Below are 22,569 nucleotides of genomic sequence, written 5' to 3'. Positions count from 1 at the left end.
TGAGCCAACGAGGCTGAGATTAAATCCTTTGGCAAAAGCCACGGGAAAGAAAGCTGAAGCTTTCCTAGAAAACTGTTCCACCCACTCCAACCCTGGCCAAGAGGGTGAGTATTGAAGGGATGCAATAACTGCAGCAGGAAAATGAGCAGTGAAGAAGGTGAGACACAGCCATAATTCCAGTTCTGGTGGGGACAAGCACCTGCTCTGCCCCATCTCACAGAGCCCAAATCCCTGATTGGTTTGGGTTGGAAAGAACTTTAAATCTCATCTCATTCCACCTCCTGCCATGGGCAGGGCATCCTCCACCAGACCAAGTTGCTCCAAGAGCCATCCAACCTGGCCTGGCCTGGCCATCCCAGCAAGAAAAGCCTCAACCACACCAGCTGCAAGCCTCTCCTCTCCCTTACAAACCCCCAAATCCCTCCTTGCCCAAATACTGCGGCTGCTGCAGCCTAAGGAGCTGAAGGTGTGATGAGCTGTAGTGACGCTGTGTGGAAGCACCCAAGAGAGAGGTGGAAGAGTTTTTTTAAGAGGTTTTTTTTTTAATCCAAGCAGGGTTTGCAGAGCACTTGTAAAAGCAGGCACTGCAAAGATCCAGAGGAATCCAGTGTGGCTGGGATTTAAGGAATGACCTGGTGGGGTTTGGGTTTCACCTTTTGGGAGGGACCATGAAAAGCACAAGGGGAAGGACAGAGTGACTTCATTACACCAAGAGATGTAGTGATTCCACCACCACTCTGAGAACCACAGGGCTGCAGGACACACTTGAAAGGGTGTAAAGCAGCAAAGAGGAAAATAAAGCCTTTTTTGAGGGATTACAGCAGCACCAATGGCCACCAGTGAAGCAAATTGTCAATCGCAGTGAAGTCAATCACCAACACATGTGAAGTTTCCACGGGAAGCACCAATTTGTGTGAGGTGACTTCAGAGCAGCTCCCACAGCCCTGAGGGCAAAGCCACGATGTTCTCACCTCCCTGCCGTGCAGGTGCCACCAGCTGGCCATTGCCACCATGGTCCTTGACAAAAAGTGGCCCTGGGGACCACTCAAGTGTCCCCTCCCAGCCCTGCCCTGCATGCAAAGGGCAGGAAGCAGGGCAGGAGTGGTCCTTGAGAGGGAACTGCTGCTCTGAGGATGGAGTGGAGCATCCATGAGCTGGGACAACTGAGGCAGCACCAAACCTTGTAAGAGAGCTTCCCTAAAAACCCCAGCAAGAGGAGCTGGGTTTTGGCATCAAGCAGGAAAAGGGGGGGCTGCCAAAACACACCCTGGCACTTCTCTCAGGCCTCATCCCTACCCTGGTTTCACCTCCCAACATTTTTTACCTGGCCATGGCATCAGGGGCTCTTTTAGGCCTGAACCAGTGAAACATCAATATTTATTTTTCCACTGGTTTAACCATTTCTATGTGTGTATCTATATATGTGTATCTCTAGAGATTTTCTTCCTCCTCAAAGCAGCAATGTGAAATTCTGGCTGATAGAGGAGGGGCTGGGTTGAAGTAACACCAAGTAAATCCATTTCAACAACCACCCATGGGTCATGCTCATATTTCCCCCTCCACACACACATCCCCAAAACACATCAACAGCGAGAGATTTTTATGTAGATTTATTTTTATTTTTTTTACATTATGTTAGAGTTCCAAAAAAAAAAAAAAAAAAAACCCAACAAAATTAATAAATATTAAAAGTTAAAAAGCTCTGAATCTCGTATGTACAAAACTTTATACATCATGGTAACACTGGACAAGGTTACAGCACAGGAACGACTCCATGCACCCACCATCCTCTCCTCCTGGAGACAGGACAGAGCCACCCCAGCTCAGCCTGGAACAAATCCCCCTGGATCCCTGGAAGTGTTCAAGGCCAGGATGGAGCAGCCTGGTCTAGTGGAAGGTGAGGAGGGCTGGAACAACATGAGCTTTACAGCTCCTCCCAACCCAAAGCACCCCAGGATTCCAGGAGACGCGCAGCGCTGGGTGCCAGCCCTGCAGCACCAGCACCACCCTCAGCTGCTGGGGGAGGTTATCCCAGCCTGCTTTAGATCTCCCCCAGCTCTCAGGTGATCCCGAGGTCAGGATCAGCACCTGCAGCGCAGCCCCCTGCCCAGACACCCCCAGGCACTGAGGCGTAGGGAGGGACCACTGCAAATATTCCTAGAGCAATAAAGCACCAAAGCCTAGGCCAGCAAGGAAAGGAGGGGAGCAGCTGGGAATTTTGGAGGAAGGACATCACAGCCCATTTTTGAGGAGAAAGAAGGTCTTTTTGTTATGCTCCTTGGAGAGCAAACAAAGCGTTATCTTTGGCACAATAAATAAACGCTGGCACGCCCATGGAGGGGCTGGTGAGGGGCATGGCAGGGGTGGAGGCATCCCAAGGGATGAACCCCACGCTGGTATCCCCACAGGATCCCCTGTGGGTGCCAATACCTGCCTGTCCTGGGTCTGGGCACTCCACAGCACCCTCCACGTGCCCAGTGCCACGAGGTGTGCCAGCTGTGTGGCTCAGACAGACGGGGGGCTTTGTTCCAGGCTCTGGGATGCCCACCTAAGGCCAAAGGGCAGCCCCCAGGAGGCCAAGGACCTCCAGCCTGAGGTGCTTTAAGAGGAGTTGGGAAAATGCTCGTCCAGCTGTGCCTCAGCAGCAGGAGAGTGTGGGGCAGCTCTGGGGGAGCAATGCTTAGAACATCCAGAATGCAGAGGGGCCTCCATCCATTCCAGGCAAAGCAAGCACCTCAACCCTGCCACCATCCATGGGGAAATCACCCTGGCCACCTCAGCAGCAAGGCCTGGCTCCCTGCAGAGCTCACAGTGTCCCTAGGGATGCCACATCCTGCTCCTTGGACACCAGGGAAGCAGCAGCCTCAGGGCCAGCACCCACACCATGCATGTGCTCCCAAGGACATCCCACTTTGCAGTGCCAAACTGCTCTGCCTGCCAAGCCTTGCCTTCCTGGGACTCCATCCCCCTGTTCCCAAAACTTCCTCCCTCAGCTCCCCCTGCCACTGCACCCAGAGGTGCCCTAAGTACCAAAAACCATGGAAGCCCCCTCAGGGACACAATTTTTGGGAGGTTTTTGAGGACTGAAACTTGTCAAGGCAAACGCTGTGCCCAGAGCTGGCCCAACACCCAGCAAGGAGAGGGCAGCCCAAGGCTCCTAAAGTGCTGTGCAAACGTTTAGTACTTGGCACAATCATTTGTGACAGCATTAATCACCCCCTCTCCACCCCTTCCCAAGCAATGAGAGATGCAGGTGAATCCTTGGCTCCCTCCTCTCCTTGTGACTGCCCCTAAAATCCTCTCCTGGCTTCTCAGTCATTCCCATTTGCCCCTGGAAGCTGTTGCTGCCCCAGAGGCACTGGCTCCAAGGTGATCCTGGTGATGCTGGGCACTGGTATCAGCTCAGGGCTGGCCAAGGGCAGTACCCCCAGGTGACAGGCATTTCTGACATCAATTTTTGGTGTCTGACCTGCAGTTCTTACTGCTCACTTTGGAATCTCCTGGACCATCTCCTGCCTCCAGGACAGAAGCAGCTCTGTGCTTGGCACCTTCCACCTTCCCCCAGACATGTTCACCAAACTCTCTGCCCCACCAAGGACAGCCCAAAGCAGCAGTTTGGGATCTCCCCACATTTCCCCTCTCCTCACCTCAGCACCTCCCCTCCAGTTTTCCCCACCAGATTCCCAGGATCCTCCCATTGCTCTCCCCAGGCTCCAGGGCTGAACCACCAAGGCAGGCCCTCCTGTCCAGCACATCCTGCGCTGCTGCTTGGAGCAGGGGGAAGGAAAATGCAACATTAAAGCCATCTCCCTCCCACATCTTTTTAGCACCTTGGGAGGAAGCAGCCTGTGTTCCCACAGCATTTTTTTTGCTCTTTTCCACCTTTTTTCCCCACAGCACTGTCAAAAAGCACCATGGCATGGCTGGGAGGGCAAGCAGGACCATGGGAAATGAGTGGTTTTCCCAGGAATTTCTGGGTGTGGAGCCAGCTCATTCCCAAACCTGGCAGTGCCACCCATGAAAACCATCGCTGGAAATAGGGGGAGAGGAAAAAGGCGGAGAGAACGGGAGGGAAGGGGAGAAAGGCTTTCCCAGCCTCACAGGGAGGTGGTTCTGAGCAGGTTACCTGGCCCCCTGGCCCCTTCCCTGCTCCCTGGGGGCTGGCAGCTCCCCTGGAAAAGCACCACTGCTGGATACCCCGGGTGCCAGAGTGGGGTCCCCAGCGGGCTCGCCCCGAGCTGGGGCGGTGGGGTAGGGGAGGAGAGCCCGAGCAGGGCTGGCAGTGGTGGTTCCCGGGGGAATGCTGCTGGCAGGGGCTGAGCCCGTGCTGGAGGAGGCTTTCTTCCCACAGGATTCACAGCAGAGCTTGTTGTATCCAGGGATGGAGCAGTAGCGAGCCAGCACCTCCATCTGGCAGAAGATGGACTTGTCCCCGAGGCAGGGCTCCCCTGAGAGGGACAGAGCAGCACAAAATAAGGTGGCACTGAGCTCCCAGCCCTGCACCCCTCCCGAGGGATTCCCAAAGGGAACAACCCTTCCCAGGGTGCTGCCTGGCCACATAGGAAGCAGGCAAGAGGGACCTGGAAAATGAAGCCAAAGCCCTGAAGGATTCTGTGCACGGAGAAAAAACAGAGAGCAAGGGATGCTGCAAACCAAAATGCACTGAGCCCCAGCTGTGAAGGACTCCGAGGAGGAAAAACCAGAAGCCATTTCCCTGCTTAAAAAATGCCAAGGTTAAAAAGGAAAGGGCATGAAAGGAGCTCAGGAGGGAAACTGCAGGACCTCGCAGCCCACGAGATGGCACCGGAGCCCCGCGCTCCGGAGCAGAGGCAGCGGCGGCGGCTGGAACTGCCCTGGGCGCGCTCCCAGCCCTGCCCGGCCCGCAGGGAGCTCCTCGGGAGGGGGATCCTGGGCAGCACCGCCCCTACACGAGCACTTACTGGAGGAGATCTTGCTCACGGGGTTTTTGGCTCCCTCCTGGGGCACCCGCTGCCCTTTGGTCGTGCCGTGGTCACCGGCATCGGCACCGGTGGTGATGCCAGAGAGTTTCCCTGCAGAGAGAGCACCACAATGCCCAGCAGCCACGGGAGGCTGAGGGCACTCAGAACACCTCGGGAGGGTGTTTGGTTTGTTTTACGGGATTTCCCTAAAAATTAAATCCCTTAAGCACCCAGCATTTAAGCCGCTCAAACCCCACCCAAGATAAACTCAAGGGTGCCCATCTCCACCAGCTCATCACGAGTTCAAACTGCCAGAAAACCCCAAACCGGCCAATGCCAGGGCTAAGAGCAGAGAAGGGAAATATTTTGGCTGGCTTTTAAGTATTTTTTACTGCCAGCCACATCAGGGATGTTCAACCCAACCTTGTCCTTGGGCAGCCCCTGAAGCCACAATGGGCTGGAGGCATTCATGGGGGTTGATCCCCACCAGCACATACCCCATCCCAGTGCCACCTCCTCCTCCTCCTCCTCCTCCTCTCACCTGGGCAGACAGCCACGTGGCAGCCCTGGATGGCCTCTGGCTTGTCACCCTCGCAGCGGGCGCCGCTGTCACTGCCCTTGCACACCACCTGCCGCTGCTGGACGCCTTCCCCGCAGGTCACCGAGCACTGCGCCCAGACAGACAGACAGACAGGCAGTCAGTGACAGCCTCCACAGTCTCCCAGGATGTGCTGCTGACTGTTCCTCAGGTGGGTTTTGCTTCCTGATGTGGGGTTTCCCTCCCTGACTCCCAAACCCCCACACTCTCTGCACAGGGATGCTCTCCCCTCTCTCATTTTTCCATGGAAGTTTTCAAAGCCAGGCTTGGAGCAACCTGGTCTAGTAGAAGGTGACCTGACCAAGGGGCTGGAATGAAATAGGCTTTAAGGTCCCTTCCAACCCAACCCACTCCAGGATTCTGTGAAAACATCACTGTCTCTTGTACCCTTATCTCCACCCAGGCCAGGCTGGGTGGGACTCTGAGCAACCTGGTCTGATGGAAATTGTCCCTGTCCATGGCATGGGGGTTGGACTAGGTGACCTTTACAGCTCCCTTTGAACCAAACCATTCCAGGCTTCTGCTCCATGACCCCTACAAGCACCTGACCTTCACACCCACCTGCAAGATGTTTTCAATTCCCATCTGTATGGCAGAATATCTTTTGTCAAGTGGGCAGTTTGCTTTATCTCTCTCTTTGAGTGACCACATTCACACCTCCCTGGGGAGGGGACACCTGCTGATAACAGACTATTGAATATCACTGCATGGCTGATAAGAACTATAACATCCCACTGGGAGATGTGAGCCCAGAGGGAGGAGCCAAGCATTGCTACCCAGATATAATCCAGAGGTTTTTGAGACACCAGCACTGCTTTCTCCACGGGATTCCCCAGAGGAACAGCAGCTGCCACTTCTTCCACTGGATCTTCAGAGGAAGAATACATCCCCCTCTACAGGATCCCTGCTCTAACAGAACCACACCTGACACTTCAGGAGGACTGCAGCCACAATTCCAATTGGACTGCCACCAACAGCCTGGCCCACAGGGTGTCAGGTTGGGTTCTGACTCTGTCAGTGTTGTTCTAGTGGACTGCATTGTTTATTTTATCCTTTATTTTTTTTTCATTTTCCCTATTAAAGAACTGTTATTTCCTGCTCCCATATTTTTGCCTGAGAGCCCCTTAATTTAAAATTAATAGAAATTCAGAGGGGTGGGGTTTGCATTCTCCATTCCAGGGGAGGCTCCTGCCTTCCTTAGCAGACTCCTGTCTTTCCAAACCAAGACACCACCCTCATACCCTCCATCCTCACCTCGGACCAGGCTCCTGTCCTCCACTGCGCGGGGCAGGGCAGGCGGCCGCAGGGCCGGCGCGTCTCGGGGCGCTGCGCGGGGCAGTTCTTGCTGTGCAGGGTGCGGTTGCTGCCGTCCTGCAGGCGCTGCATGCACTGCACCGCCCGCGCCTGCACCCCCAGCTTCCCGCAGGAGCGGCTGCAGGCGCCCCACTCCTCAGCCACCCACCTGCCAGCGGGGGGAGATGGACAAGGAGAAGGCGTTTGAGGTGATGCTTATACTGGAAACGCTCCCAATCCAACCCCAAACTGCCCCTACGAGGAGTGGGAGCACCTCAGGCCACACAGAGAGGACTTACATGGGCTGGGAGCATTCCTGGAGGTTGCAGCGCCTCCGGATTGGCTTTGGTTTCTTGCTGTTGTCACAGAAGTTCCTATGCACCATCCGGTTGTCGCTTTTCCGACGGCAGCCGTACTTGGTGTACTGGATGCCTGAGGAGGCACAGTGTGGGCAGTGAGGTGATGGGTGTGGGAGACCCTCCAGAATCCCCCAGGTCCTTCTTCTGCCTCATATGCTGCTGGGATATCCTGCATATCCCACATATCCTGCTGGGATATCCTGCATATCCCACATATCCTGCTGGGATATGTGCTCTGAGATGTCACCACTCAGGTAGAACCCAAGGTTTGCTGACAATGCTTGTGTGGCTGCTGGATCTACCCCCAGGGTCCCAAGGCTGCTGTGGAGGGCAGATATCCCGTGGAAAGTGTCCCAGCCCATGGCAGGGGTTTGGGCCAGGTGGCCTTTAAAGGTTCCTTCCAACCCAAAGCACTCTGATCCCCAGAGCACAAGGTGCTCCCCACAACCTGAGGGTCAGATCCCAGTGGCTGTATGGAAATGAGGCTTTCACCAGCAAACCTCACACCTACTTCTGTGCAAACTTTAGTAGTGCTCATCTTCAAAATCACTGTTTCTTGGCTCAAATCCAGTTAAAAACAGCCAAGGAATTCAAAAATCCTAGCAGGTCTATGGATAGACAGACAAAGGTACACACACACAAACATGCAAGCCTGTTTCTCTAAGAAATCCAGCTAAATGCTCACTTGAACTGCTCTGCAACAATTTCTCCATGCCAGAGATGCCCCAAGGGGCTCACACACCATCTACCATATCCAAGCACCCCCCAAGCATGCCCTGTAGGCTGTTATGAAGAGGAAGTTACCTCCTCCACACGCCTTGGAGCACTGGGACCAGCTCTTGAGGGCCCACTCGTAGGAATCCATCTCCTCCAGCAGGACATTGTTATTTCCAATCATGGGCAGCAGGTCCTCGTGGATGATGTACCTGTACATGAGGCTGCTCCTCACCTCCTCCTCCTGAGGGACCACCTGCAGGCACAGAGGGAGCAGTCAGAGAGGGGCAAGAATGATGCCATGGGAAAGGGACCACGTGGCAAGGTGGCCTCCACCCAAAACTGGGACACGGGGATGGATGGGAGCACAGACCTGCCATTCCCTGCACGTCCAGGGAGCCCAATCTCTAATTCCCCACATACCAGCATAACCAAAATGGGATTTGGAGTCGTAAGCAATTGCTGCAGAGCAAAATGCAGCAACACATCCTTGTGCCATTCCCTCATACAGCTCATCACCCCTTGCTTTCGGCTGGCTCATTCCCTGGATTTAATGACATGCCCTCTTCCTACATTCACATCCTCCCATCACCTGCCACATCACACCTCAGGCCAGCTCCCCTGTCTGTGACAGTGGTCCCCAAGCCCCCCAGAGCACGTGCCAGCCAGGCTTACCAGAACACTGATGGCCTCGTGCAGGGGACCGCTGGTTTTCAGGCTCTCCTTGCCTTGTTCCACCGCGTATTCCCACTCCAAGCCCATCTCAATGAACACTTGGCTTTTTGGCTTCTTGGCCCTTGGCATTCAGGATGAAGTTCCCTGTGGCTTGATTCTTAACAGCTGGAGGAGAAAGGAGATATTTTCAATATCATTCCCTCTGGTAACTCGCTTTGGAGGGTGGGAATGACCTAAACAAGACCCTCTTTGGTGGGAATTATGAGAGAAGGGTTGGGAAAGGGTGAAGGGAGAGGTGCACTAGGGCATGCTCACCGATGCTGTGGGGTGCTGGCTCCATCTCCTCTATCTGAAGGTGCCTTGCTCCAGCTGGGATCTCAAACATCTTCAAAACACCTGAAAGGGAGGGAAGAAGGATGGAGGGAAGAGCAAGAGCAGGTTTTCTCCAACTGGACACACGAATCCAGCTGGTGAGTCTGCTTCCAAGCCCACCCACCCCTCTCACCTGGCTGCTTGGGTGTCTTGGCCAACGTGCCCTTCACCGTCCGGCAGTGGGAATTGTCCCCCCCGCAGACCCCACACTTGTCATCCTGCTTCAGGGAGCCAACCTCCTTGTCACAGCCGACGTGCTGGCACCCGGGGGACGAGAGGACAAGCCTGGGGTTACATGCCTGCAGCCCAGCCTAGGGTACAGCCCTGCAGCCCAGCCCAGGGTTACAGCCCTGTGGCAACCCAGGGCATTGGGAATATTTCTCTGTCTGCTCTGGGGTGCCCCGAGCCCCAGGGGAGCACTGACTTTGATCCTCATTCATGGAGAAAGTTTCCTAAACTCCAGAATAGACTAGAATCCACTAGGGTGTGAAGTAGATTGTAAAGAGTCGTGTAAGCGTATCACTTGCTGAGAAATTTAGGTTTTGGGATTTTTAGTGTGTTGTGGATGGAAGCAAGATGGAGGGCACAGGGTGTCATCCTGGGTTTCTTCTTCATGATGCTTCTTCCTCCTTCTCCATGGGTTTGGGTGGCATTTTGTAATTGGGCAGAAAAGTCCCCATTGCAGCACTTTGGGATCAGTTATTGGGTTAAAAAGTGAAAATAATCTAGGTGTCAGCTCTTAATTGGATAGTTTAGCTTTAAAAGCCCTTGGAACAAGAGATTGGCCATTTTGTGGTGCTTTTCCAGCGCGCTGAGCCTGGTGTGGACAGCGTGCAAAACTCTGTATAAGACAACAATAAGCAAGAACCTGAAGACCAAAAAAATCCAGTGCATCTCTCTTTCCTGACACAAAACTGCTCCAGGAGGGTCTCCCCTGACAGGGGAGCCCCCAGGGAGGGCCCAGCCAGAGTCCCAGAAGTCGGGGAATCAGCAACAGGGCCCAGCCCATCGCTCTGCCATCCCCTTCGCTGCACACAGGCTTGGTCCCCAGGGGAAAAACCTGTGCCCCTAAGGGGCTGAGCTCCCTCCTGGCCAGGGAGGGCACAGGGACAGCCCCACAGGAGCTCCTCACCAGGCACTCGCCCCGGACGCAGACGCTGTAGGGGTCTCGGTAGCTGCAGCGGGTCCCGTCGTGAACGACCTGGTTCATGAACACCACGTCCCCCGTGCCCTCAGACTGGCAGATCAGCTCACACTTCTGAGCATCTGTGGCACAGGAAAAGGGAAGGGGGAGAAAAAGAGAGGTGGGGGGAAAAAAGGAGTTGTGGGAAGGGGGAGAAAAAGGAGTTGTGGAAATTCATTAGGGTGAGTGAAGGCAGAAACTCATCTCAGCTTGTACCCCTGAGCACAGCCACAATTCCAAAGGCCAGGATATTCATGTGGCTGATCTCCCAAGACCATTTGCAGCCTCTAGAGCCTGCACTTTTGCCTGGTACACTCAGGAAATTAAGGGAAGGACAGGACACACTACATGAGGCTGCAATGCAAGTAGGCAGCTCTGCTCTGGAGACAGGCTGGGAGAGCTGGGGGTGTTCAGCCTGGAGAAGAGAAGGCTCCAGGGAAACTTAAGAGCCCCTTCCAGTGCCTGAAGGGGCTCCAAGAAAGCTGGAGAGGGACTTTGGACAGGAAGAAATGTGTGACACATTAAACCCCATAATGGGGTTTAACCATAGAGTAATAAGTCCTGGATAAATCATTTGAAAAGATTTTTTTTACCCCCATGAAACTTTCCACAAGAAAGAATAAAGTTGTGGGAAGCTTTCTCTACAAGGGGAAGGAAAATTCATTTTGTCTAGGATGAAAATTGGATAAATTCCCAACCAAAGAAGCTGCAGATGGGAGATGGGACAAAGGAATATGAAAAGGTGGATGCTCACAAAGGCAGGTTTTTGTAAGGGAGACTCCAGTAAGAATTGGAAGGAGTACAAAAGGTTCTCCACAGGAGAATGATGGTGAGAAGCAACTCCCTGGAAAATATTTAATTCTGAGCACAAGCATCCTTCAGCTTGTGAAGACTGGAAATGGCTTCAAACTGTCAGAAGGTAGGGTTAGATGGGGTATTGGGAAGAAACTCTGTATTGTGAGGGTGGGGAGGCCCTGGCACAGGGTGCCCGGAGGAGCTGTGGCTGCCCCTGGATCCCCGGAAGCGTTCTACCAACTGTGAGTAAGCTGGTCTAGTGGAAGGTGTCCCTGCCCACGGCTGCAGGGTTGGAATGAGAACATCTTTAAGGTCCCTTCCAACCCTTCTATGATTTTAAAAGGCTGCCTGCCTGATGTCGGCTCATTGCACAACAGTTTCCAGCTCAGGAGCTTCCCACCATCCAAAATCTGTGCAGCTGGCACAGTCTCCCTCCCAGGGTGATGGCCACCAGGGCTGAGTCCTCTGGAGGAATCTGGCTGCTGCTCCTTTGCCAGGACCCCCACGCCACCACTCACCGTCATGGTGCTCGTAGGGAAGCCAGGAGTGTTTGCTGTTCTGGTGGGTGTAGTAGGAGTTGCGCTTGGAGCACTGCTGGGCACGGAAATCCTGGAAGGGCCCTGGGCACTCCTCGGCATTGCACACCTGGTACTCGTAGGTGGCTCCCGGGCACGGGCGCCCTCCGTATGCTGGGCTGCAAAACAAACCCAGTGGCTGGTGAGAGGGCTGGAGAGGGGATGGTGCTCAACCCCAGCACGGCTCAGTGCCCGAACACACAGCACAGTGTGGCAGTCATATTTTCTGGAAAAATCCCTTCACCCAGGATTTTTCTCCTGGGAAGCTGACAAGCCTCAGAGAAAAAGGGAAACAATAATTATCTGATTGCTTCTCCTGTGTTTCGCCGCTTTGGAATGTGTTTGGAGATTGTTTATCCAACAGGTGGTTGTTTCATCGGTTTCATGTGAGTTGTTTTGATTTATTGGCCAATCAGTGCCAAGCTGTGTCAGGACTCTGGAAAGAGTCATGAGTTTTCATTATTATCTTTTTAGCCCTCTGTAAGTATCCTTTCTGTATTCTTTAGTAAAGTTTAGTATAGTATTCTTTTATGTAATATAGTATCATAAAATAATACATTGGCCTTCTGAGAACGTGGAGCCAGATTCATCATTCCTGCCTTCATCGGGGCACCCCGCAAATAAAACAGCACAGCTCCTACAGGAACAGATGTCCCCATCCCTGCCTACAAGGGGAAGAGCCAGGAATCCCCAGCTCGTGGGCACTTCCAGCTGGGAGAAGGGAGGGAGGCAGAGCCCAGACGTACGGCGGGTTGTCGCAGCTCCGGCTGCGGGACCGCACGCCTCCCCCGCAGGTCCTGGAGCACGAGCCGAACTTGGACCAGGAGCTCCAGCTGCCATCCTGGCTGTAAGGCTGCTCCGACGTCTTCCAGATGCAGTGGCCCTTGAAGCACCACTGGAAGGGAGGAGAAGGAATGAGTTCCAGGCCTCCTCCAAAGTGCTCTGCACCAGTGGAGAGCCCTCCTGCACCCACAGCACTACAGAAAGGGTACAGCACGGGAGGAAGGTGCCCTTCATGGTGCCCTCGGACACATCCCTCCCACAGGAAGCAGCACCAGCCCCTACCTTGCCAGGAGAGCACTCGGTGCCATCCAAGGGCGGCCCCTTCTTGGTCTTGCAGAAGTAGGGGTTGTCCGGGTGGCTGCACCACAGCTGCTTGCAGGGGTCGAAGGTGCGGAACTGGGGAGCACAGAGGAGCTGGGCTGGGACAGCAGCAGCGAGTGCCAGCAGGCTGGTGGCAGCCAGGCTGGCTGGGGACCCTGGGGAGGGGGGACAGCGTGTCCATGCAGCCCCTACTCACCGCCGTGCAGGTCTTGTAGCCCACGCCGAAGTCGAAGCGGCACTGCTCGTCCATGGAATAATTAATTCCTGGCAGCTCGGGTAGTGTGGGCCACTGGTGCTCAAAGGGGTCATCCAGGAGGCAGTCGTAGGAGCTGCAGAGTCAGACAGAGGATTTCCTTCTGTCACCCCACCCCTCAGCTCCAGGCCGCTCTCCAAATTCAGCGACTGAGAAATCTGAATTATCATGGACACCCAGACTGGCTTGGGTCAGAATGGTCCTTCAAGGCCATAGAGTTCCACCCCCCTGCCATGGGCAGGGACACCTTCCATTAAACCAGGTTGCCCCAAGCCCCAGTGTCCAACCTGGCCTTGGACACTTCCAGGGATCCTGGGGCAGCCACAGCCTTTCTGGGCAGCCTGTGCCAGGGCCTCACCTCCCTCATAGGAAAGAACTTTTTCCCAATATCCCATCTAACCCTACTCTCTGTCAGTGGGAAGCCATTCCCCCTTGTCCAAAGTCCCTCTCTGGAGCCTTTGGGCACTGCAAGAGGCTCCAAGGCCTCCCTGCAGCCTTCTGTCCTCCAGGCCGAACAGCTGTGGGTGTTCCAGCCTGTCTCCAGAGGCCCTCCAGTCCTGGGAGCCCCTGTGGGTACCAAAAGCCCCCAGTGTGGGTCTGAGGGGAGGCCGTGCCCCCCCAGCTGGAAGGGGCGTACTGGATGTAGCGGTTGAGCTCCTGCTTGCTGCAGCGGGACCAGTGGTAGCGGTGGAAGGCGGCCTGCACCAGCGGCGCCATGATGCTCCCCATGCTGGTCTCGTCGGCGCAGCGGTTGCCCTGCCCGTCGTGCTCCATGCCCAGCCTGGAGGGGAAGATCCCAAGGGATTCACAGCTGCAGCAGCACCTTTTTAAAGGGAGGGGCACCACCGCAGCCAGCTCTCTCTGCCCCCAGGACTTACACGTGCCCGGTCTCGTGGGCCACCACGAAGGCCGAGGAGAAGCCGTCCTCGTGGTTGAGAGTGCAGCTGCGGAGAGGGTGGCACATCCCTGTCACCGGAGCGTAGCCTGGGGCAAAGACAGGAGGGAAGGACAGAGGAGGAGAGGAGAGAGAAAACCTTTGAGAGAGGAGGGGAAAAAATGAAAAATTAAGAGAAAAAAAAGAAACCCACAAATGCATAACCTGGCTTCACTGCAGCAGAGAACAGAGGGGAAGGCGCTAAAGAGGAGGGGCTGCCCAGGTCACTTGGGTGGCAGCCCAAGGACTGGCTCACCAGTGTGTGCCAAAAGCCAGCAGAGGTTGCTGTGGGGCTTGCTGGCACCACTGTGCCCTTGTGCCAACACACCTGGGCGGGCAGGAGGGCAGGAACAGCACCTGCAACACCCTGCCAGCGTGGGTGGCCATGGCCTCCCAGCCCAGGAATGGCCTCCCCCGCATTCCTCTTCATTTAAAACAAATAAAGAAGGAAAATGAGAGAGGAAAAAAGGCACGAGGCTCTCCCCAGAGCCCTGCCAAAACCACAGCCCTGCTCCCCACGGGGCACACCCGCACATGCACCCGCCCCAGCCCCAGGACCCAGCCCTCGATCAAGTGCAGTGCAGTGGGGCAGCTGTGGGCAGAGGAATCTTCCCCAGCCCAGGCAGCAACACATCACCTCCATTTTGGTCACTTTTCCTTTCTTTTTCACTTTATTTCTGCCCAATTCAATTAACTTGTTGGCACACTCCAGAATTTACTCCCCAAAGTTTTTTTTATGTGTGTTGGTTTTTTTGGAGGCTGACCCTTTTTGGCATCAAGCGAGTTAGTGAAGGGAGGACTTAAAGGTCAGAGAGGCAAAAGCAGGGCAGGACCATGCTGGATAACTGTGCCCTGGGGACTGGGATGCTGGAAGGGGAGAGCTCAGCCAGCCAGGAGTGGGCAGCAGCAGGACAGGGGTGCTGATGAGCTGAGGGAGATGCACATCCCTACAAACCATGGGGTCCACAGAGCCCCCCATCCTTGTGGGATACTTGATCCACACCAAGTCACTCCCATAATGGGGTTTAACCACAGAGTAATAAATCAAGCCCTGGATAAATCACTTGAAAAGATTTTTTTTACCCCCCATGAAACTTTCCACAAGAAAGAATAAAGCTGTGGGAAGCTTTCTCTACAAGGGGAAGGCAAATTCATTTTGTCTAGGATGAAAATTGGATAAATTCCCAACCAAAGAAGCCGCAGATGGGACAAAGGAATATGAAAAGGTGGATGCTCACAAAGGCAGGTTTTTGTGAGGAAGACTCCAGTCTCCAGTAAGAATTGGAAGGAGTACAAAAGGTTCTCCACAGGAGAATGATGGTGAGAAGCAACTACCTGGAAAATATTTAATTCTGAGCACAAGCACCCTTCAGCCCAGGCCAGAACACCCTCTGTGCCACCCACTGCAGAGGGACAAGACCTCTACAGCAGCAATTAAAATTCACAGCCCATCTGTCCACTGCTATTCTCTTCAAAGGGCATATTTGGGATAATGTGGTGCCACACTCTGGTCCTTCATTCCACGCACCCCTGAGCTTAACAGGGTGTTGGGGGTCCACAAGGACTTTGTTTTGGGGAAAAGAGGCAAGAGCAAGCACGGTGTTACTATTCCAGCAGCCCAATCAGAGGGAAATTCCCAGTGGATGAGGAGCTGCTTGTGCCATGCAGCACAGCCAGGCAAGGACACGGGGATTCTGCAGGAAGTCCTGGAGGTGTGTGACAAGCAGAGAGCCAGATCCACAGGGAAAAGGGGAAGGAGCTGCTGCAAGGAGCACCCCTAGAGCAGGGCTACTCCAGGGATCTCACGACTCCTTCCCACCAAGGGGCAGCCAAGGGAGCCTCCCCCTTCTGCCAAAAAAGGTCCTCTCACCAATGCCTTTGGACACAGTCACTTTGCCAGGAAGGGTCTAGAAAAACGAAACAAAAGCTGGTATTGCATCCGTGTGACTCTGGACAAGGAGACCAGGACAGGCCACCAGCTTGGCACAACCCAAGGCCTGCTACTTGGTGGCCACAGGACCACTGGCACACTCAGGAGGGTTTCCAGCTGGATATCTCCGGAGGTTCATCTCCTGCTGAGGGGGATCCTTCTCAGAGAGGTCATCCAAGTTAGGACAGGTTTCCTTCTCCACCTTTCCTTCCTCCTGTGCACACCAGGAGGACCTGTGCTACAGATCAGGGTGACAATACCCACCCCATCCACGGCATCAGATGGAGTCTCCTGACGGAAATCCAGATCTGGCCACCAGCGTGGAAAGGAGGAGATGGGAATTTGGAAGCAGCAGGCTCAGAACTGGGAAAGTCACCTCTCTCCTGGTAACATCAAAGCACCTGTTTTCCTAATGGAGCCATGAAACATCAGAAGGCTTTCCTGAACATTTTTATTAGCAAGGCCTCCAACTTCTCAGAGCACACCAGCACAACCTCTGCACCAAAAGGGTGAGAGATGCCTGCAGTAGAACTTCTTCTTTGGCCCAGGGTTTATTGAATGCTCCCATGTCCAAGAAATAAATCCATATATAAAAGGTTTTAAAGGTCCTCCAGAGGATAGAATAAATTGATTGTCCCCATGGGGCTTCCTGTGGTATTTCATTTTTTTTATCTTATTTTTATATTTTTAAGGCATTTTGGGCCAATGGTAAATGAAATCAAAGAGCAGGAGAATAAATAAATAAAGACATTTTATCCGTTCAGGCTGACGCTCTGGATTAATTCTCTGTCTCTCTCTTCTTCATCAAGTGAAGAAAAAAAACCCAATGATTTTTATAACCTTTTTCTGGACCTCACTGGCCAAGAAACTGTGCTCGCAAGGAAATCCTCTCACCCCTCGCTGGCTTTTCCCCCCGGGCAGACTGCACATACCTGATCGAGACAAATACAGTACCTTGCATACCTGCAGGCCCAAAATCTTGCCTGGTGAGGAAGACGGCGTGGTCGTGGTGCTCGGCGTGCGCGGGGTCGGGGCGCTGCTGCGAGTGCGCCCAGCGGCACACCTGCTCCAGGCTGCGCGACGGATTGCCCCGCTCGATCAGGCTCACCGACTGCAGGGAGAACAAGGAGAAACCCGCTGCTGGGCAGGGCAGGAGCGGCTGCTGCCCTTCCCCTGCAAGCCAGGGAGGTGTCGTCCCAAGTGGGGTGGTTTGGGGAAGAAGATGGGAAACACAAGCATTTCCTTCACTCTCCCAAATCTTCACGCATTCTCCTTCATGCCCGGCAGCTGTCAGGAGCTGGAGCTCCAAACTGAGAGAGGGTAGAGGTATCTTCCTCTCCTTCTCTCTCCTTCTCCTCCCTCTCCTCCTCATCTCCCAAGTGGGAGACAAGAAGCTTGTCCTGGATCGCCAAGCAAACTGTATTCTATTTGCCATCTGTGTGGCAGCTGTCTTCTGTTCAGTGGGCAGTTTTCCTTATCTCTTCCACAACCAATCTGCCCTCCTGGGGACATCTGCTGATAACAGGCTGTTGAATGTCACTGCATGACTGATAAGAACTACAGCATCCCCCTGGGAGATGTGAGCCCAGAGGGAGGGGCCAAGCATTGCTACCCAGATATAATCTGAGATTCTGGAATAACTGCACGGCTTGTCCACTGGATTCCCCAGAGGAACAGCAGCTGCCTCTTCCACTGGATCTTCAGAGGAAGAATACATCCTTCTCTACAGGATCCCTGCTCCAGCAGAACCACACCTGACACTCCAGGAGGACTGTAGCCACATTTCCAATGGGACTGCCACCAATAGCCTGACCCACAGGGTGTCAGGTTGGGTTCTGACTCTGTCACTGTTGTTTTGGTTTACTGCATTGTTTATTTTATCTTTTTATTTTCTTCCCTAATAAAGAACTGTTATTCCTGCTGCCATATCTTTGCCTGAAAGCCCCTTAATTTCAAATTTATAGCAATTTGGAGGTGGGAGGGGGTTACATTTTCCATTTCAGGGGAGGCTCATGCCTTCCTTAGCACACTCCTGTCTTTCCAAACTAAGACAAAGCTGCAGGAGGACTCGCTCAGGAAGCATCATACCCAAACAGTGAGCTGAGATCTCTCCTGGATTCAAACATCCATTCCTTATTTTCTACATCGTCCCCTGAACCTGAGAAGTGACGTAACTGGACAAAGCAGCTGCCTCCAGAGCTGGCTTTGGGGAGGATAAATCATCCCTAACAGAACCTGGCAGCTCCCACCCCACTGCATCACCACAGCTCTGAATCCCTTCCCCTCCTCAAATCCACCTCCAGCCCAGAGCACAAACGTCACTGGGATGAAGCCAAATGGATTGTTGGCTTTCTCAGCTAGAGATGATGCCCCTGGTCCCATGGAAGCCTCCAAAAATGGGCCAGCCTCCATCCTTATCCCTGCTCCTCAGAACCATCCCTGGATCTCCAGGATGTGTTGGGTTTCTGCCAGCCAAGCATATTTCTATAATAAGGAAGTTTTTTTCCAAGACCTAACCAGTCTTATTTGCAGATCACACACACACAGAGACATCACTGTGTTGAGTCATTAACACCCTTGCTAGAACACTTCCCGTGGGACAGGGGCTTGCCCCAAAAAAGTACAGAAAATCACATTGTTTTAAAGAAAAGTCTGGCTGCTGTGCTCAAACAAGCCTTAAAAAGTAAGTGCAGCCTGAGAAACCACAGGAAAACTTCTCAGGAAACCTTCCCACGCTTTTGCTGGCCATGCCCAAGCCACACGAGAGCTACAGGACAGCCAGGGAGATGAGTCAAGGGGATCCCAACCTCAGCTTCTCCTCACTAATGTCCAGCTCCTCTCAGTGAGGGAAGCCACCTCTACAGAGCTCACCTACAGAGCTCTGGGGAAGCCTCTGCAGTTTTCCCCAAATCCCAGAGCAAGCAGGTAACAGCAGATCACAGCCACCCACCTCCCTTGGGGGCTATCCAGGCCCTCAGCCCCCAAAATCCAGGCTAAGGAAGGTTCAAATTCACCCCTGCTCAGCACAGTTGTCACTTGGGCTCTGACAACTGCCACATTTTCCCAAGGCTGGGCTTACCTAAGTGCTAAATAAACATCAGAGCATGTCCCGCTCTAACGCGCGCCTGAGCGCCGGATTTACCTGGCGATATCCCACCATGATCATCCTGACCAGCACGATGTTGATGTGCACGCCCAGCGACTCGTCGTGGTAAATCTCATCCACCTGAGGAAGGGAGCGTGAGAAACAGCTACTCACTTTTCATAGTTCAGGAGGGTTTATTAAACCTTATCAAAAATACAGCAGGAGACTGAATAAAGAAAAATGTTACGGCGCTGGGAGCAAAAGGTTTTCCCCGCCATGTGCTCAGCCCCCTCACAATGGAGGATTTCCCCTTTTTAACCCTTTAACCCCTCCCAAAGTTGTGTCCATCAACCCCTTGTTCACTGTCCAGTGGTGGAGATCTCTTCCTCAAATCCTGATTGGAGGCCAGGCGTTCCATAGTGACAAGCCAGCCCTCCCAGATGTCCCAGCTCCCGTTGTCCCTTGATAACCACACGAAGGGGTACAACACAACTATAAATCTATAAACTTTTCTGTGATATTTGTCCATTACTTGTGAGAGTCAATCATGGCATTACTCATCTATCACAGGAGGGAAATCCAACAGGGAAGGAGTTAAGGCCATCCCAGCTCTCAAGCCCCTCCTGTCCTCCACGCTCCCACGTTCCACACCCTCCCAGGCTTTCCAAGACCAGGTGCAAAGATGTCATCCCCCTCCTCCCACCGTGGGGAGGGGTTTTTCCCCCATTTTCCCACGTGTAACAAGCACAAAGCCAAAAAGCCAAGCTGGAATAAGCCAAAGTTTCCCCAGGAATGGCTCAGATGGTCAATGACATCACCCATTCCCATCAAGGGCTGCGTTTCCTCCACCACATTTCTCAATGAGCCGTTGGAATATGAATCCCTCAGAGGGATGGAAATGCTCCAGACTCCAGCACCCAAAGGAAAATACAGCTTTTTGATACAATCCTTTGCCTCTCCCCAAAGTCAGGGCTTTCCTCAGTTGAGTCAAACCTGACCTGTGGCTCCAGAAATCCCAGGAGAAGGCAACACAATGGAGAGAACAGGGAGGGCTCATGAGTCAACGAGATTTTTACCATCCTCAGCTATTAAAAATGACCTTGCAAAGGAAATAACCAGCTACAACCTCTTCCTTCTGCGTTTCCAGGATGAATAAACAAATTCTACTCCCAAATGCTACCAAGAGAGTAGGACACCCAGATGGGAGGAGAGAGCCGAGCTCAGTGACATGGAGAGAGGCACAGAGTGGGCAACCACTGAAGGCATTAGGTACCCTGCTTTGGCTTTTGCTTACTGTTCACAGCAATACTTAAAATGCATGCCACAAACATAAAGGGAGAAATAATAAACCCTGCCGTAAGGAGCATGTGATTTGGAAAAGCAGAGGCAGGCAGAGGGGGAGAGAAGGGAATGAAACACAAAGGCAAAGTCTTCACAGCAGCAGTTGGCACTTGGAGCTGGCCATATATATTTGAAACCCACGTGAGACCCTGCACCTCCTGCAAAGCACGTGGGAAAACACAGCCCAGGGAACAAAAACACCCTGGTTTTTGAGAATGGGGCTTCCTTTTTCCTAAAAGGTCTCTCAAATGAACAGTTCCACAAATGGGGTTTCACTGCAGAAGTCAAAGAGACCAAATTAAGACATTTTTTAATATTGACTAGAATTCATGTTTTAATTAAAATACACTTTTTTGGCTTTGCCCAAGGGGGGACTAATTTGCCTCAGCTCTATCATACCCTTCCAGACTAGATGAAGGTTATAACGTCAGATTTATGGATCTTTTCTATTTTTTCCTCCATTCCCCCATTCCCATATGGGGTTTTCCAATTTTACATCAAGGGTTGGGTGACAACTACCCTTTTACTGCTGCCCAAGCCCATGTCAGCCACTCCCCAGTGTTGTACAAGCCCCCCATTTTCCAGCCTGGGATTCCATTTGAAATACCCACTCGGGCCATTTTTAAACCCAAAACCCCAGTGTTAACCTTTTCGCCATGACACCCAACACTCCCGTGGGGTGCCTCTGAGCCATGCAGAGAGGTAATGCAGATCCTGAGCCTTGAATGCAGCAAAATCGATTATAAAAAATTAAAATTAATCAATGAACTGCCAGTCCATCCCCATTAATGCACCCCTTTGGATGCAGAAGCTGCAAGAGCCGCTGGGTATTTTATCCATCAGTGTGGAAAGATAATGCTGGTCAACCCATCCTCAGCTCATCCCTGCTTTCTGTGGGGGCAATGCCCCTTCACCCTCCCCCTTTTGTAAGAATAATGAGGATGTGATGGATTTTTTCTGATGCCAACCCTACTTTTTGGGGATGTGCACGGAAGGGTGGAAGGTCACGCAGTGCTGCAGCTGCAAACATTACTCAGGCCTCCAGACCCACTGAGGTGTGAAGGATCCAGCCCAGCAAGGAGCTGCAGCTCCTCAGGGATGTCAGGCTGCGTTTTAGCATGTAGGAGGCTTTGGCACCTCAGAAAAATCCCACATCCTAAGTTTGATCCCTTACAAAAATATTGGTAATATGGCAGGGTGGGAAAGCAGGGAGAGAGGGAGAAATTCAAGCCATGCTTGAAGAGATGCAGAGCTGGGGGGTGGTGTGGGGAACAGGACAGGAAACACAACCATTTCCTTCACTCTCCCAAATCTTCACGAATTCTCCTTCACCCCCAGGAGCTGGAGATCCAAACTGAGAGAGGGGAGGGTTAGATGGGATATTGGGAAGGAATTGAGGGAGGTGAGGCCCTGGCACAGGCTGCCCAGAGAAGATGTGGCTGCCCCATCCCTGGAAGTGTCCAAGGTCAGGTTTGATTGGCCTTGGAGCAACCTGGGATGGTGGAAGGTGTCCCTGCCCATGGCAGGGGGTAGGAATGCAATGAGCTTTCATCTCCCTTGCAAACCACTCCATGATTTTAAGATTCTATGGTCACCCACCAGCGCTCTGCTGCTTGCTGCCTGCTCCTGAGGACCCCTCAATCCATCAGGATGAGCCACGTTCCTGCCCTAGGGACCTCTGTACCAGCCACAACCTGACCTTGCTGTGACTGGGAGCATCACGTGGAGCAGCACAGACCTCTCCCTTCCCAGCTGCACAGGGTATTTTGCCAGGATGCTCAGTAGATCCTGCTGTGTTATTCCAAGATGGGATTTAATTCCATAAATCTTCCTTATAAAGCAGTGCTGAATCCCACTCTGCTCCAGCTCACAGGGGCCTGGTGCTCCCTCAGTATGGTACTCCATTTCAGCCCTCCCTGGTGCTCCATTTCAGCCTCTGAAATGAAGAGTTAACCCAAAGCCCAGCCCCTGTTTAGTCCAGGGTTTAGGCAGGGATCTGCACCTAACAGATACCAGCTCAGCAGTGACCTTTAGGGTTAATTCAGAAAGCAGATGTGGAACCAGACTGCCCAAGGCTACAGACTTCCCTCCACAGCCAGATAGAAATAATTGATTGAGGGGGGGAAAAGAATCATATCAAAAGGGCTTGGTGCTGGCTGCTGCCAGGGCTGCGACCCACAGGCCCCAAATTTTGGGGCAGGGGGGAACATCAGCAGGGCCAGCTTCCCCCAAGTGCTCCAGGGCCTGTGGAAGAAGTGGGGATGGAGCTGGAGGGGCCAAGCATCACCTTGGAAATGGGAATTCACCTGGAGAGAAATGGGAATTCACCCGTGCAGGCTTGGCACAACTGCCCCTGCCCTCTGCAGATGTCAGTGTCTTCAGAGAAACCCCTTCCCCCAAAAACAGTTGTTCAGCAAA

The 22,569-nt window shown here is 53.2% G+C and overlaps 1 protein-coding gene across 1 annotated transcript in view; it reads right to left on the bottom strand.

The window, feature by feature from the left end:
- Positions 1-1,680: 1,680 nt before the first annotated feature.
- The window catches only part of ADAMTS14 (ADAM metallopeptidase with thrombospondin type 1 motif 14), a 33,400-nt gene continuing 12,511 nt past the window's right edge, over positions 1,681-22,569 (bottom strand). Inside the window, 19 exon segments of the mRNA XM_030951462.1 lie at positions 1,681-4,448; positions 4,941-5,051; positions 5,482-5,608; positions 6,793-7,000; positions 7,131-7,263; positions 7,995-8,160; positions 8,580-8,687; positions 8,689-8,744; positions 8,895-8,975; positions 9,085-9,208; positions 10,084-10,217; positions 11,448-11,623; positions 12,251-12,399; positions 12,570-12,683; positions 12,805-12,937; positions 13,499-13,642; positions 13,740-13,845; positions 16,689-16,836; positions 18,868-18,951. Coding sequence (XP_030807322.1) covers positions 4,123-4,448; positions 4,941-5,051; positions 5,482-5,608; positions 6,793-7,000; positions 7,131-7,263; positions 7,995-8,160; positions 8,580-8,687; positions 8,689-8,744; positions 8,895-8,975; positions 9,085-9,208; positions 10,084-10,217; positions 11,448-11,623; positions 12,251-12,399; positions 12,570-12,683; positions 12,805-12,937; positions 13,499-13,642; positions 13,740-13,845; positions 16,689-16,836; positions 18,868-18,951 — 2,628 coding nt within the window. The 3' untranslated portion in view covers positions 1,681-4,122.

Source organism: Camarhynchus parvulus, chromosome 6, assembly GCF_901933205.1.
Source record: "Camarhynchus parvulus chromosome 6, STF_HiC, whole genome shotgun sequence".
Lineage (NCBI taxonomy): Eukaryota > Metazoa > Chordata > Aves > Passeriformes > Thraupidae > Camarhynchus > Camarhynchus parvulus.
This window is presented reverse-complemented; position numbering and strand designations above follow the sequence as displayed.